The sequence below is a fragment of the Bos javanicus genome, chromosome 10, assembly GCF_032452875.1.
Source record: "Bos javanicus breed banteng chromosome 10, ARS-OSU_banteng_1.0, whole genome shotgun sequence".
Taxonomy (NCBI): Eukaryota; Metazoa; Chordata; class Mammalia; order Artiodactyla; family Bovidae; genus Bos; species Bos javanicus.
In genome coordinates, this window is record NC_083877.1 from 29,678,056 (window position 1) to 29,695,533 (window position 17,478).

Here is a 17,478-nt window from a genome sequence, read left to right on the forward strand (position 1 = left end):
TCTCTATCCTAATAGGCCTGGAAATGCCACAGCACTTGAAATAGTCTATCCAGCTACTCTGATGCCTCTTGCTACAAAGTCAACTGGGGTAGTGTTGGCTGGGACAAGTAGTAACAGCCAGAGAATAACTCTTTCACAAGAGAACACCCGTGTACAATCCTGTTACATGAAGTGTCCAGAGTACACAAATCCAGACAGACAGAAAGTATATTAGTGGTTGCCAGGGACTGGGAAAGGGGAATACGAAGTGAAGGGAGGGAGTGGGGGCCAGAGATGGAGGGGAGTGATAGCTAAGGGGAAGGGGGTTTCTTCTAGGGGTGATAAAAATGTTCTAAAGTTGATTATGGTGATGAGAATATGCTGAAAACCATCAAAGTGTATGCTGTAGATGGGTGAATTTTATGGTATATGAATTACATCTCAATAAATAAATAATAACCAGTCCTAACCTTCCCTTCCTCTTCTGTACACACATATAAAAACACATACACACACCAGGCTAACTTGTGATCACTGGCAGGTTAACTCCAAACACCCAACAAGCCTCTGTGTTGGACACTCAGCCTCCTTATCACCTCAATCCCCTGTGCTGCTGCTGCTGCTAAGTCGCTTCAGTCCTGTCCGACTCTGTGCTTCCTCCCCTACCAGACGCCAAAATCATCCCAGGCCGATAGCACCACCTGGTGGCCATCACAGGAACTCTCTGACCAGGTACTTGGGCACTCCCTTCTCTCTCACAGAGTCTGAGGACCTCAGACATAAGCCATTCTCTCCTCTTTTCTGCTTCCAACTTCAGGGTTCGATTCATTATAATTTAGGTAATCAATTATTTATACACAAGCATTCCCTTCCTCTCTTCTCCCAATCCTTTCCCAGAGTCCAATCCCTCAATTAGTGCTAAAAAGCACAAGGAACTTCAGTTATGAGCCTGCGCTGTGAAGAAGGCAAACTCTGAAAGTGGGTAGACACAACTCGATCTACTAAACAAAAACACATATTATTAACAAATGTTTCAGAGAATAAGAAAAACAAACAGCTACATAATAGAAAGATGGTCAGTTCTGTTAGTAATCAAATAAATACAAACTGAAACAAAGAGACGTCTTTTGTGCCTGTTAAATTCAAGGGTTCGTAAGGTAATACTCATAGTTAACTAGTGAAATAAGATTCCCACAAACAGAGAGAGAGAGAACAACCTTATTAGTCGAACATTTACAGAAATCAATCTGATACTATGTAGGAAATGGAGCCTAAAAATATGCAAGGAGTTTGACCTAATTTTTCTTTTCATAGAAATATATGCAATTATATATGATTTTCCAAATCATCCATAATGACCTTTATTACTTTTATAATAAAAATTAATATAAATAATTAGTCCATACCATCTAGAGAGTCTTTAAGTGAAAGTGAAGTCGCTCAGTCATGTCCGAATCTTTGCTACCCCGTGGACTGTAGCCCACCAGGCTCCTCCATCCATGGGATTCTCCAGGCAAGAATACTGGAGTGGGTTACCATTTCCTTCTCCAGGGGATCTTCCCGACCCAGGGATCGAACCCAGGTCTCCCGCATTGCAGGCATACGCTTTAACCTTTGAGCCACCAAGGTACCCCCAAATATCCTTTTGAAATGTGCTGTGGCAGGAATAATAAAGCCTGTAGAAAACTGGTTCTCCATAGGGGGCAATATGATCTACAGGTGACATTTCTGGTTGTTATAAGCAAGGGCGTTCTGCCAGCATCTAGAGGTGCCCCACAACAAGAGGAGTCTCTGGCCAATATCACAGGTCCTGAGAATGAAACCCTGCTCTAGAGTCAAACTCACATAATTTGAATCTAGACCCATATCCCCCTTAGCTAGTCAATCCTGCCCGATTAATTACTCACCGACTTTCCACCTCAACTTGTCCTTGCAAGAGGAAAGCATCACATAGGATTTCTGAGGACAAAAATACACACACACACACATATATATATATATACACACACTACACACACACACATACATATGTATATCTACCTGCAACGCAGGAGACCCACCAGCATTGCAGGAGGCTTAGGTTCAATCCCTGGGTTGGGAAGATCCCCTGGAGAAGGAAATGACAACCCACTCCAATATTCTTGCCTAGGAAATCCCAGGGTCAGAGGAGCCTGGTGGGCAACAGTCCATGGGGTTGCAAGAGTTGGATACAACTTGGCGATTAAATCACCACCGCTACCACATATATATATAGTATCCGGCACATAGTAGATACAAAATAAATCTTAGCTCTCTTCCCCTAACACATTTAAAGAAAGAACACTGTTATGTATCCCACTAGTTGCTTCTCAGCTCCTCTGCTTAGATTGGAGCGAGGCTGATGGTCACCATGTGCTCTCCTCAGTGCTGTAACTGGGGGTAAAGGATGAGATTTGACTCATCATTAACCACAAATGAATGCCCTGAAGCAGGGTCGGGAAGCCTGGGTGGGCGGGCAGGCTGCAAAAACAGCTGTGTGGGTATCAACAGCTTACTCTGCTTAAGGCCTGGATCTGGAGAGCTGAGAGTGGGCTGACCACTCCCTGCCTGCTGCAGGCACGTCCTGCCGTCACAGCCCAGACCCCTAGGCACTGCAACCCTGCCTGTAAAAAAAGCTAGAGGCGATGACCGGGCTCCAGAGTGCTGTATACAGACCTGGTTCAATGAGAACCAACTGCCAAAATTCTCTTCACTGACCACACATGTGGGGAGGAAAAAAAAAAAGTCCTTCTGATATTAGCATAATGCATCATTTACTGTCAGAAGAACTGCTCTTATTCCCATCCTTTCGGAAACATTTTCAGACAAGAGCACCTGCATTGTTGCCATATTTTTGCACACTCCAGTGACCAAGGGCTATTCAGAGTCTGGACAAACTCAACAGATGACCCCTCCCATCATCTGCTGAAGGATTAAGAAAAAAGAAGAAGAAAGCAAGATACCCACTGGTTCAGCTCGGGAGACGGGCGTCTCTGGTAGTTTACAGCAAAGGGACTCCTCCCAGCCGGCCGGTCCCCTCCTGCTGCCTGGGGGAAAACGTTAGTCACCCGCATCTCATCCAAACTGGGCTGGGCTTGTTGACAACAGGCCTGCTGAGTCCTTGGACAGGGAGGATGGTACCAGGCAGGTCCCCTGAGCCTCTGCAGGGCCAGCCAGTCTCCTGGACTGACTGTCTCCTCGGCCACAATGTCTCGTGCAAAGATAAACTCTTGACAGGCCTCCATGGGAGGGGGCCAGTGGTGTCCTGAGCCTGCCGGGGAGCCCCAGGGGAAGGGCCTATCACCACAGTCATTACGGGCCCTGGGGGAGCATCGCTCTGCCTTGCTCAGGCCAGATGCCACGCCAAAGCTGTCTTCCCACTGCACAGTGTCACCTCCCACAGGGCATCAGTGTCCTCTGAAGTGCTGGGAAGGGTCAGTGTCTGCTCCCCCGGGGGCTTACAATCTAGGGTGTCCAAGGGAAGAACTACCCAGGATAGTGAAGCCGCTAGAGGAATGAGCAGGTATGCAGGTAGATCATCCGCCCATGCTGAGCGTGGTGGGAGGCAGGCTCCCTCTATTCTCTGACGTCCACATGTGCTGAGTGACTGAAGCCACACCCACCTCCAGCCCCTGAGACTCCAACAGTGCTGTGCCTAGTGTGCATGTATTTGACCAAAACATAAAGCAGTATCCACCCCACGTCCCACCCAGTACCACCAGCCCACTGCTGCCTCCAGGGCACCTCCAGACTCGGGTGACCTATCTGCCAGCAGACAGAGAGCTCACTGGACACTCTGCCGACAAGGGGATGGGCTGGGGAGGCAGGTCCTTCCCTGGGGGAGTTCAGGGCCCTGAGCCTCACAGACCACATGTCTCTGTCCCCAGAGGTGCTTGCAACATTCTTTGTATAAATCTTTTTTTTTTAAGAGCTTTTATTTCTTTATTTGGCTGTACTGCTTGGCATGTGGGATCTTAATTCCCCAAACAGGGCTCAAACTCATGCCCCCTGCAGTGGAAACACAGTCTTAACCACTAGACCGCCAGGTTAAGTCCCCCCAGATCCCCTTAAAGAAATTCAGTGACAACCTTAAAAGTGTCCAGCCTTCCTGCCACCTCCTCCCCACCCCCAACCATCCTGCACTCAACACAATCTAGATAAAAAAGTCTATTTCCTCCTACTTCTTCCTTCCTGAACCTGAGTCCCCCTGATCCACATGCTCCCTCCTCAAGGAAGCCCAGCTCAAGTTCAACTGGCCTGCTACATCTTTTCAACTGGTGGGGGGCAGGCTGCGGGCACATTACCTTACTCCCCACAGAGTTCCTGTCATGGTGACTATGAGAACTATATCCTGGACTCCCAGCTTCTATCCCAGCCTGTGGAAACCGTGCATTTCCATTTTTACATCCCTTTTCCTCACCTAGACTTCAAGCTGCTTAAACAAGGGCTTCTGGTTACAGTAAGAGAACACGGGCCCAGCCACTAACCAGCAGCTCCTTGGACATGAGCTTGTGTTTAGCCCGCCCACCCCACTGGAGCTAGCAGGTGTGTGAAAACACAGCTCATCATTCCTGGTCTTGCCTGTGTTCTCTTATTCTTATCCTTCAGGAGGGCTTCCTAGGTGGTGCCAGCGTTAAAGAACCTGCTTGCCAATGCAGGAGACGTAAGAGACGTGGGTTCTATCCCCGGGTCAGGAAGATCCCCTGAAGTAGAAATGACAACCCACTTCAGCATTCTTGCCTAGAGAAGCCCATGGACAGAGGAGCTTGGCGGGCTACAGTCCACAGGGTTGCAAAGAGACATACACGAGTGAAGTGACTCAGCACACACGCATTCCTCTGGAGACCTTGAGACTGAAGCGCCGATGGAAAACGCATCCAGGGATGCGAAAGTGAGGGGAAAACCTGTCCAGTCCTGCCGCAGCCCCGGTTCTCGGGAAAACGCCTCAGTCCCTCAGGTGAGAGTTTAACCTTTACTAATAGGTTAGAAGATAATGGCTGACTCTTAACTAGTTCACAAAGATCCTTTGTAAATACATTAGATGTATGTTGGTTGGTTTGCAAATGTCCAGGCCACAGTTCCTGGCTCGTGGTAACATGCTTGCTCAGTCACTTCAGTCACTTCAATTGTGTCCAACTCTGCAACCCCGTGGACTGCAGCCCGCCAGGTTCGTCTGTCCATGGGATTCTCCTGGCAAGAATGCTGGAGTGGGTTGCCATGCTCTCCTCCAGGGCATCTTCCCAAGCCGGGGATCGAGCACTCGTCTCCTTTGTCTCCTGTGTTGGCATGCAGGTTCTTTACCACTAGCACCGCCTGGGAAGCCCGAATGTGTAGGCACTCAATAATTACTTAGAAAGTTAATAAAAATGGAAATATGTTAAATGGCATTTTGATAGAATGCATGGTTCAGGGGAAGCGTACTGATCATGGCCTGCCAGTCACGTCCATGGAAACATGGACATGTAGACAGCCTCCTCTCAAGCCCCTGAGAATATGCTTTCCAACCCATGTGCACACCATCCTCACATCAGCGTCTCCTACATGCACATGGGCATGCTGTTGGCGCAGCAGTTGACTAACAGCCAGTCTTCCTGACTTTTAAGATGCTTCTATAACCCACGTCACAGCCAAACACAAGGCTTATATACCCACCCAGAAAAGAAGCAGAACAGAGCACTGTTGAGTATGGAAAAGTTACTCTTTACTGGTTTTCAGAAACCATCCATCCTCACTGCAGACACAGACCCTAACTCCTAAGGTAACACTAACAGGCGGCATAGTAGTTCATAAGGCCAGAGGTCAACTGGTTCCTCCAAGTCTAACTATTGCAGGCAGTTTTCCCCAGGCCAAGTCAAGGACATGGGGAACAGGAAACATAGGATACCACTGCAGACATACCATCTTCCAGCCCTGGAGCCATTTACACCTGGAAATACATACGGCTGAATGAAAGCAGTAACGGCCATGACAGTGGTACTTCCCATTATGAGTAAAGCTTCATAGTGCCCCAAACACTTTTATATACCTGATTTAACATGACTACTATATCAACCCCGAGAGACGGTCTGGGTAGCTCACCTCCGTCTTCAGACTGGGAAACTAAGCTTCATAGAGTTTAAGGGACTGACTTAGTGCCACGCAGCTGGTCTGAGCCAGGACCCAAACCCCTGGGCTTCGAGCCTCACCGTTCTTCCTGCTTGGCTCCACGGTGACCACATCCCCCACCATCCACACCACGTGCCCCTTCTGCTACTCCAATCCCACGGCCTGCCATGGGTGAAAGTCACGCTTACTTTTAACTGTAGTGCCATGCTGGGATCTGCTAAACCCTCCCAGCCGGTTTCCATAGCTTTCTTTATGACCACGGTGCCCAAGGTATTTGCACAAATTTGTTCCAAGAGGGCAGTTTTGTCAGACAATTTGCTTTCTGAAGCTTCCTATCCTGGGAACACCATCTGCCCCAACTCGCCTGTGGTTTACCACCACTCCCAGCATCATTACAGCTTCTCAGCTAAATATCACAGGATTAGCCAAGTCGATGGGGATGGAAGACAGCTGGCTGGAGAAATGCAATCAAACCTAACACAGCTGGCTTGCCAGCTAAATTGAAAAGCTCAAGCGGTGTAGGCAACATCTTTTTTTTTTCTTAACGGTTAGAAAGGTTATATCAAATGAGACAGGGATCAGGAAAGGATTTTTTGCAAACCATAGAGTATTATGTAAGATTTGGTTACCATTTTCCCATTTCCCATACGTGTGTGACCCACTTTTCCCATTATCTGTGGACATCACGCCCTGCCGTGACTCAGCAGCTGCCGTTGCCACACCCTCTCTCCAGATGGCGAGTCTCAGGTGATGTGGGACGAGGTCGAGGTCCCAGCTTGAACCTGCTCTGGGCTTCAGATGGGACAGCGTGTCTGGGAGGACACCCACCAGAAGCCTGTGTGCACCAGGAATGAGATACCTCCTGGGGAAAAGCTCAAACTAAAGGAAGGAGTCTGGCTGGCCAACCAGAGGCAGGGATAAGCTCTGCCTTCATGGGCAGTGGGGGTGTGGAGGGAAATGGGGCTATCCCTTCTCCAGCGGATCTTCCCAACCCGGGAATTAAACCGGGGTCTCCTGCATGCAGGCAGATTCTTTACCAACTTAGCTGTCAGGGAAGCCCCTTCCACCCTCACTCCTTTGGTGCCTGATGCCCAGGTAGGCATGTCTCTCTGTGCAACCTCTCCTATGCAACCTCTCCTGTGAATCTATGGAGAGCACGGTGGGGGTGGGGTAGGGGGTTGTTGGGAACAGTGAGAAATAAAATGGAAAGCTCTGTTTTCCTAAACCTCTCTAGGGTTTAGGGACACAAGGTACTCAGAGGGGTCTCCTCCTATCCTCGCCACCCAACACTTTATGACAGACTCCCTGAGGCTGCAACTGCTCAACTGGAGTCTGGAGGATGAGGTGGTGCCCAGCTGAAGGGGACAAGGAGAGGAAAGAGGGGAACATGGGTAAGTGCCCCGGGGTAGGGACCAGTCCTCTGTGTTCTGGATCATGCATGTATTTAAGACACTTTGAGGATCTGAGATCCTAAATAAGCGGGTAGGAGGAAAGCCAGTGAGTATTGGATTGTCAGGGTTAAATGCTCAAAATATACTTACAGGCTAGATGATCTGAGCTAAAATAATACCAGTTTCACCTGCTGACATCTCAGAGGTCAATGTTTCTAGGACGCATACTGTGAGAGGTTCTTTCAAAAAATGTTTCGTGAGCATCAATTACATGCCCAGCCCCGTCTAGGCCCTGCATACAGAAAAAGCAGGTCAGATCCTGCATCTGCTCCTGCAGATCTCATAGTTTGGTGGGGAAGGGAAGCAGCCGTTTATCATAAATGCCACTTCACAGGCAGTCTATATGGAGCAGCAAATTCAAAGAAAGGGCAACAATGAGCCCAGGAACAAGGATTATCCCTAAAGATAAATCTGTTTCCCAGTTTGGCCCAAGATCAAGCCTGTGCTCTACCATACCATTAATCAACTAGCCTAAGAAGTAGCATGCTGTGTACAGCAGACCAGAATAGAAGAAGGGTACACCAGGGTCTAGTGTGTTTGAACCACGTTCAAATACGAACTGCATCCCTAGAGAAGTCACTTCTCTGAACTTTGCCTTCCACCTCTGTACAGTGTGGCAAAGAATACCTGCCCTCCTCAACTGAATTGAGGGAGTGATTGTGGGGGGTGAGCATGAACAGCCGACTCATTAGCAAAGACCTTGATGCTGGGAAAGATTGAAGGGAGAAGAGGGAGACAGAGGATGAGATAGTTGGATGGCATCACTGATTCCATGGACATGAACTTGGGCAAACTCCGGGATATGGTGAGGGGCAGGGAAGCCTGGCATGCTGCGGTCCATGGGGTTGCAGAGTCAGATGCAACTTGGCGACTGAACAACAATAACAACAACAAATCATGAACTTCACTGCATCCCGACACACTTCTGCTTCTTCCCTTTTTTCCCAGTTGTGGAAAGACCTAAACCCCGGCCTCCACCTGAGCTCTTGGTTTCATCTCCTCTCATATCCTCAGGAACATTTACCCATCAGTCATCTGCCCTTCATCCCGTAACTTTAACTCTCTCTCCATCGTGTGTGCATGCATGCTCAGTTGCTCAACCATGTTCGACTCTTTTGCAACCTCATGGACTGTAGCCCACCAGGCTCCTCTGCCCAAAGCATTCTCCAGGCAAGAATACTGGAGTGGGTTGCCAGTTCCTTCTCCAGGGGATCTTCCCAACCCAGGGATCAAACCTGTGTCTCCTGCATTGTAGGCAGATTCTTTACTGTCTGAGCCACCAGGGAAGCCCCTCTCTCCATCAGCTCTTGCCAGTTAGCACTTTGACAAGTTCAAATCTCTAAAACAACCTACACAAAAACCTTCCTCATCTCTCCATCACCAACCCCCTCATCCTTCCACAACCGTTTCACAGTCTTCCCCCATAGCCCGACATTCGGGAACAGCTTCTATACCGTGTCTTCTGTTTCCCACACTGTGGTTTCTGGCTCCCACTATTCTGCAGAACCTGTTCCACCCAAAGTCCCAGGAACTTCAGGGCGGTTACACTCAGGGTACACTCTGCACCAGTGGTCCTGATTTCATACAAACTCTCTGCTAATCTTGACAAAGTGACCATGGCCCCTTCCTGAAACTCTCATTCTTTGTTTACACTGTACCTGTCTGGTTCTCCTTAATGCCCAATCTTTCTGGGTTTCCTTTCTAGATTCTTCTACCTGACCCTATAAATGGAGTCTTCCAGGCTTTTTCTCAGGTGTCTGCTCTTCTTAATTAATACTTGACCAAGAAACTTCATCCATTTCTATGACATCAGCTACCACTAATATGACAATGGCTCTCAAACCCCTTCCTTCACCCAAAGAGCTCTCCTGTGTCATATACATCTAAGTGCCATCTGGACACCTACACCTGGATGTCCCAGGACACCTTAAAAGCAACAGTAAAATAAGTCATCATTTTTATCTCCTTATTCCCCTACCACCAGAAAAAAAAAAACAAATTTCCCCCTATTCCTTTTCAATTTCTTATCACTATTGGTGTCATTGCCTAAGACAAAAAACTGAAAATCATCCAGGGAAATATTAAGGATTTGAATTTAGGGTGAGCTCAACAGAACCCCAAAGGACATGAGCCAAACTGGAGGCCCTGCTGCACTCAAAGACAACCCTGCAAGCCCATTGCTCTCACTGGCTCCCCCAGAATGAGGATAACCTAGAAACAGATTATAGTCAAGATATCTGTCTCAGCCCCCACCCCTTCCTCCAACTGCAGACAGAGGCTAACCTGAAATTGAGAGGCTCAGGTCAGCTGATCAATGTTTAAGACTCTTCTCTCCAACCTGCATCTTTAGTGGCTCAGTCGGTAAAAAATCCGCCTACAATGCAGGAGACCACACCAATGCAGGAGATTAGGGTTTGATCCCTGGGTCAGGAACATCCCCTGGAGAAGGAAATGGCAACCCACTCCAGTATTCTTGCCTGGGAAATCCCATGGACAGAGGAACCTTGTGGGCTACAGTCCTTGAGGTCTCAAGAGTCAGACATGCTTTAGCAACTAAACCTCCATCAACCTTCAAATAGGAGGCAACTGGTGCTCCCTTGTGGTCAAATGCAGGCACTGCGGTTCCTTTACGAGGCCAGAGGTTGATGAAATAGAGGCTCCTTAGGATCCACCCCTTTAAATAAACCTTACCTTACGGATTCTTTCTCTACCTGACATTTATTAAGTAAACACTTTTTGTTCTCTTTAAAGTAAAAAAAAAATTAAAGCCCCAAATTTAGCGTTATGAAAAGGAATTTTGGTATTTTTATGTTTGGCATTATTAGTTTAAATTTATTTGGGATCCATGAAGTGCCAATATATATAAATCCCTCAGTGGTTTGATATCTGGTGTTATCAGGTGGTCTAGGAGGGTAGGGGGAAATGAACCTGTGGCATTGAGCAGACCCCTTTCTACCTGAGGCTGCTATCCTGAAAACGGAAGCACATTTTCTGATTGGGTTCATCAAAAGCTAACATTAGTGTCTGCTGGCAGAGCCACTTCTGACTCCCAAGCATCTCTACCTCATAGCTAACGGCTCTCTGAACTAATCTCTTGGACAGCTGGTGGCTTTCCTTGTTTCTGGGGAAAATATAACAACAGTAGCCACTTATCTATGTCATTTTGACCAATGAGCCGATTTGAGCTTGGGGACGCTGCTGAGATGCAAGGTGCACAGTAGCACTGCTGAGCTGTACTGCTCACTGGGTGAATCATCCACAGTAATACCAGGGAAGGCCAGTAAAGACTGCAGCTGTGCTCCTGATACTCCACAAAGTGAGAAAAGGCTGGCCTCATTCAGTTACTAATAGCACCTGCTTTTTGCATGTGAGTAGGCTGGAGCCTCTGGAAAAATAAACTACCATCCAAAAAAAAAAAAAGACTCAACTCAGGTTTTCCTTTCCATTAAAGCGCGTTTTCTTCTCTATAAAACAATACGTTGATGCCTGTTTGTCTTTACTCTGTATTTTTGTTTTGCTTTGGGTTACTAATTTACACAGTTGAAAGATATTCCTTACTAAGTCATGATTAAGGTACCTATGGAGAAGTGAAAAATAACCTCCAACCTTTTGATGTTTTGGGCAAATGATTCCTCTCCAGTGACCATCTAGAGCAGGTCAACAAGGAGACTGGCTTAACAACCCGGTGGCTGGGTACCAGGTTTCAGGAATCCATCCTTACATCTATATGCTTCAGGTCTAGTAGGCCCTCTGCTGGTTTCGTGCCATAACTGCAAAAAGTCTCCATTTCTCAATACGCCCCTGCACAGAAGGAAACTTGCACCCTGGTGGTCGGTCATAGTCAAAGTAAACAGACCTTTTGACGAGCACATTATCACTGAGTTCCTGATTTTTAAAAGAGACAACAGAAATGGAATATTTTCCTTGGGGAAGAAGTCTCAAGAGACCCAGATGTCAAATAGAATATAAATTCTATACTCATATGCTTACTGCTGCCAGATATGTTGTTGTTCAAAGTTGTATCCAATTCTTTTCCAACCTCATGGACTGTAGCCCTCCAGGCTCCTCTGTCCATGGAATTCTCCAGGCAAGAATACTGGAGGGGGTTGCCATTTCTTTCTCCAGGGGATCTTCCCAACCCAGGGATTGAACCATGTCTCTTTCGTTGTAGGTGGATTCTTTACCCTCTGAGCCACCCGGACAGCCCACTGCCAGATACATCGAGTTTTTAAATATTTATTCAAATACACATTCATTCTTCAAATAATTACCAAGTGCCTACGATGTGTCTGGGTATAAAGCAGTAAACAAAAAATGTTCCATGTTCCATGCGGCCTCGTGGAACTGACATTCCAGCGGGAAGACAGACAAAAAACAAGCAAGGAAATAAACATTCATTATAATTTTTTTTAAACGCTAGAGTTTAAAAAATACAAAAGGGCACCATATCAGAGAATGGGGAGAGCTATACTGGGCAGTTGGGCAAGCCTCTCTGAGCGGATGACTTTGAAACTACAGCCACACCAGCCTCCCTGCTCTCATCTTGAGGTTTTTGTATTTATATTCTTGGTATTCTTCCTATAAAAATCAGAAAACCTTTCTAACTTGGTCTTTCATAACAAAATACTAAAATAAATGTTGAAGGTATATGGAAGATAACCCATGCATCTGTCAGACCCCTGGGAATTAGCAGGAATGATCATCTGAGCAGAGACAATTCAAATAAACAAGTGAATTGAAACAATTATACACTCACATAAGAAAACATTAGACCACGCAATAACTTAAATGCCAAAGTCCACAACAGGTAAAAAGTCAGTTTGTTTCCTCTTCCCTCTAAAGTCTTTGGATTATTTTCTCCGTTAGTTTGCATTCAAGCTGTAATAGGCAGAATTCTGTGATGACCGCCCTGCTCCCCCAAGATTCCCACCTACTGGTGCATATGCCCTGCATGAATCCTTCAAGTGTGGGTGGGACCTGGGAACATAGAGGACTATCACTTAATGACAAAGATAAAGGGACCATCACTCCTATAATTATACTGTATGACGATTAGCAGACTAAAGGGACATTCTCCCTCTGGCTTTGAGAAAGTAAGCTGCCAAGTTGCAAGAGGCTTACAACCAACCTGAGGGACCCCAATGACAGCCAACCAGAGAAAGGGGCCTTGGTCCCACAAGAGCAAAAAATTGAATTCTGCCAACAACCTAGATGAGTTTGGAAGAGAACCCCAAGCTCCAGCCAGCACTGCATCTCCTGTCAACACTGAGATTTCAGCCTGATGAGACTCCGAGCCGAGGGCCCTGCTAACCCATGCCCGACTCCTGGCGAAAGGAAACTCTGACGTAACAAGCAAGTATTGTATTAAGCTGCTAAATGTCTAATAATTTCTACACAGTAACAGAAATCTAGAACACAAGCTGATATTCATACCGTCCACAGACACTGTTAGAAGAGATCCAACATGGCTATGACATCACACAGCACGCATGCTAAGGCGCTTCATTCAGGTTCAACCTGTGTGACCTGTGGACTATAGCCCACCAGGCTTCTCTGTCCTTGGGATTCTCCAGGCAAGAATACTGAGAGGGTTGCCATGCCCTCCTCCAGAGGATCTTCCCAAACTAGAGATGGAAGCCACATCTCTTATATCCCTTGCACCAGGTGGGTTCTTTACCACTGGCGCCACCCGGGAAGCTCATAACATCACATTACCCCAAGGGTAATAAACACAGTTTCTGATTGTGAATTGTTTTAAGCCACACTTTCACATCTCTGTGTCCTTTCACTTGCCATTCCCTGATGAATTCCTATTCAAACTTCAAAACCCAGTTCAAACATTGCTTCTTCAAAGAAGCATTTCTTTAAAGCCACCACCTCCATCTACACCAAGCAGAATAAGTTACACTTTGTTCTTCACTTCCATGGTAGCACCTTGCCTGCATATCTGTCAAAACACTGGCCCTGACACACTGTAATCACCTCGCCTCGCCCCTACTCCCAGACAAGAATCCTCTAGAACAGAGCTGTCTCAGAGCCTCCTGCACGGTGGCGGGCACAGAGCAGGTGCCAAACAGCTGGCTACTGAGTGCAGGTAAGGAGGCTCTGGATAAACGCAGGCTGCTGATGTCCAGGGATTTGCTGTTTCTCTTCTGCACAGATGATCAGGCTTCCAGGATTAACGGAAACCTGGGAAACCATCTCCATGACAACAGCTGGGTGACTAAACAGCACTTACGGTTAAAGGGGCAGATATTCACTGTCTTGAAAGAGCTGGTCTGAAATGGGTAGGTGTGTTTGAAGCCAGAGGTGGCAGCGGGTGCTGGGCAGGATTTAGATTCAGCCCAGAAGGGGTGGTGTGAAGCTCTGTCTGATTTGTTCCACCTCAAGCCCTGTGCTAGGCTGGCATGCTTTTGATTCAAGTCATCTGCATTAATTCATTCCTGAAATCAAATGTTAGCCACATAGACAACAATCCCATGGAGTTAGTTTTACTCAGTGGTTTAGAGCTATGGGTAACACGACAGAAATGAGAATCATATGTCAGCAATATCCATGGCATTCTCTGGACTCCCAAGGCAGATAGCTGTTGTAAGAATTTACAGACTTAGGCAAAATTATACAAAATTGATGCACAGGACATAGCATTTGCTGGATGTGTGTTTTGACAAGACTCAGAGAAAGAATTCACATGTTTTCTTCAGACCCACTCCTGTGCTCTTGTGTGCTCTTGTGTTCAAATGAAATCAACCACGCTCCAGCTTTAGGGCTCCACCTCAGTGGAAAGAGAACATTCAGAATCAGAGCTATAAAGCCAGGCATGGAAATAAGGCAGCTGCTCTTAAAAGCTGCTCAAGACCTAGACTCCAATTCTCTATAAATAAAGCACTAAGCAAAAAAGTACCACTTTCTAACAAAAGTATTAAAAGTATATTGCCAGAAACTCAGGAAAACTCAAGGGGGCAATGGTCTTACCACCATGAAACAATTAAATTAACATTCGTTATATTTGAAGATATATTTTTAAAGTTTTTGACCTAAACTCTTAATGCCAGTACGTCATTGGCTCCTTCTGGGTTTATCTGATGTCCTCCTTAAGAATCAAGTCAGATCCTTTAGGTCCTACATTTTGAAGATCTTTTACAAATACCGGCTGGCAGTAGCTCAGAGGTAGGCAGCTGGAGATACAATTTCCTAAAGATCAGTTTGGGAGAAGATGTGGGATCTGGGTTCTAATCTTTTTTTAGTGACAACACTAGATGTTTCTTCATTCCCTTGATAAATACTAATGTATCAGGCTTTGTGCTAGATGCTAGGGCTACAGCTGTGAATTAGATAAGGTCACTGTTCTCACAGGACATATTCTTATGTGTCTGCATGTATATGCTGTATAGTATAAGAAGAAAGGGAAAACAGGGAGAAAGTGGAGTTTCTTCAATATGGATTAATTATTTTACTGCTAATAGAAACTGCTAATAGTGGAGGACAGGGAAGCCTGGCGTGCTACAGACCATGGAGGTGCAAACAGTCAGACACAACTTAGCAACCGAACAACAGCAATGATAGAAACTGCTAACTGGCAGAACACAGTAAATACCTTCGATACTCTGCGGGCCCACAAGGTTCATGGCTTGGTGAGCTGGGTACTCTACCCGTGGCCTGGCAATGCCCAGCTGCTCCATCACGCCATGGAGCAGCCTCTGGATATCTGTTTCTGAGACCCGGTCTGGGGTCCTTGGGCTATAAGCAGCTGTTGGAGTCCATCCAAACGTCAGCCATAACACCAGGCCAGACAGCATGGTAGAAACCATCCTGGAGACCATTTTTAACCTGCAGATAAAAGACCACACACAGATCGATTGGCCACAATCGTCAACTGTGATGATGCAATCATGTGATTCCCTCCAGGGAGTGATTCAAGGATCACCCAGGGAGAGACTGCAATGAAAATTTTTAAGGGTTTGCTTAGGCCTTACGTGTCCACGCTACCCAGGACATCAGCTGTGAGAAGGTATTAAAGAAACAAAACTGTCCGAGATGGCCAGTTCCCTGTGTCCTCACATCCTGGGGAAGACTAGGCTATAATGGCAGTTCCGTCATTTTTTATTGTCGTCATAGCTCTCTGGAAGTTCTGCACCATTCCTACTCCACCACTCTCTCCTGCTTTGAAACAAACAGAAACAAACAACAAAACTTTGCTTCCATCTTGAGAAAGGGACAGGGAGAGTGACATCTTGACTTTTCTAGTCCTGGGGAAGAAAAGGCTCATGGGAAGGCGTTGGAAGACATACATGGTAAAGAAGCACAGAAAGCTTGGGGCTGGTAGAAGAGACCATCTTAGCTTAGCAAACATGGGATACACTTGAGATCCTGGGTGGGGATGAAGATACACACAGCTCACACTGCCCTGCAACCTGGGAAGGAAGATGAGGGCTGCTTGCTGCACCAAATGAGAGCAGGGGATCGTAGGCAAAGCCTCAGCTTCCTTCTCTGCAAAAAGGGACGAGAAAAGCATCTGTCTTTTAGGGTCACTGTGAGGATACGTGTGGGAGCATGTGCAAGAGCACTGAGAACAGTGCTGGGCACAGAGACCCCCAGATTGCTGTTATTATGTTGGCAATATTACCTCACTGTTTTGGAGGTTGGAACTGGGGGGAATCGAAAGGTGATGAGAGAAAACAGAACAAGTGAAAGAGGTGAAAGTCTGGGGAGTCAACCTGTCCTGAACATTGGCTCCTATGCAACCAGAAGCCTGCAGAACAAGAGAACAAATATTCACACAGATTCCTTCTGCAGCTGCTGGACCTTAGGGCGGACATCTCAGGCAGGGGCCCTGCAAACCCTCTTCTGCCATCCTTCTCTGGGAGCCGGCGGAGATGGAGGCGGCGTGCATTTCTCCCCTGAAAAGGAAATATTTATAACCCCCCAATTCTATTTCTGTAAAGGAAAGGCTTTTAAGAAGCCACTCTCAGATGTAAAACCTTGTTCTACAAAGAGCTGAGACAGCAGAGCCGGCAATCTGACCAAAAGGCAGGGATCCGCCTCTCCGGCCATCTCCGTCTTTCCCTCCCCGGCTCTGCACGCAGGATGTCTTTGTTTCATTTACACCCCCAGCCAACATCGTTCAGATCTGATGAGCTACCCAACCTTCTTCCACCCGACTCTTTCCCTCTCATTTAGAGCCGACCCTCCGATTTTCTACCCATCCTTTGTCTGCCCCCAGCCTCCGGCTCAAGGATTTCAGCAGGACGCCCTCCCCGACTCCCGATCGCGAAGAACCCGTCGGTCTCGGGTGAGCGTCAGGCGGAGGTCTAAGCTGGCATCAGCGAAGGACTCACCGAGCTGCAATCGGAGGAGCCTGCCGCGGTCTGGGCCTCGGTGGGGGTCGGGCGAGAAGCGGGGTGATGTGGGTCGCTCGTGCGTCACCTCCCTCCTCGTCTTAGCCCCGCCCCGTCCCTCCTCCAGCAGGTGGAGGCTGCCTGGCCAGGACTCCCCAGAAGGCGACCCAGAAGCCGGGGGCCTTCCGGCCACGCATTCCACATACACATCTCCCCGACGCCCCCTTCCTCTGTCGACCCCTATGGAAGTAATGAACCTTTTCTCAAGCAATTATCTAAACAACGTGCTAGATTGCCTCCCCACTTCTGTCCTTCATTCGCAATAGCACACCTTTCATTTTGCCACCTTTCAACTTTTTAAACGTCTTTTAGCTTTAAGAGGAAACAGGCACTGGGGCACTGATAGGAGAGACAAAAGTTGAGGCCTTAAGAACCTTTAATGATGGCAGTGATCATTAAAGGTTTTGTATATTGAGTGCTTTCAGAAGACTTTTCATTGAGCAGGAAAACTTTGGAGATATTTAATACAAGATACTCTAAATTTCTGTTAAAGTGATAAACCAAAACCACATGAAAACCTCTAGGAC

The 17,478-nt window shown here is 47.1% G+C and overlaps 1 protein-coding gene across 6 annotated transcripts in view; it reads right to left on the reverse strand.

Moving 5' to 3' along the window:
- The window catches only part of SCG5 (secretogranin V), a 55,427-nt gene extending 38,373 nt beyond the window's left edge, over positions 1-17,054 (reverse strand). For 3 of the 6 annotated variants that reach the window (XM_061430688.1, XM_061430687.1, XM_061430683.1), the window contains exons 1-2: positions 16,892-17,000; positions 15,151-15,383 (exon numbers count right to left, since the gene is read on the reverse strand). In XM_061430688.1, the coding sequence (XP_061286672.1) occupies positions 15,151-15,376 (226 nt within the window). In that variant the 5' untranslated portion in view covers positions 15,377-15,383; positions 16,892-17,000. Of the gene's footprint in view, positions 1-15,150; positions 15,384-16,332; positions 16,454-16,891 lie in introns of those variants that run through there. The other 3 variants (XM_061430684.1, XM_061430686.1, XM_061430685.1) reach the window with 3 other exon arrangements.
- Between the last annotated feature and the right edge of the window lie 424 nt (positions 17,055-17,478).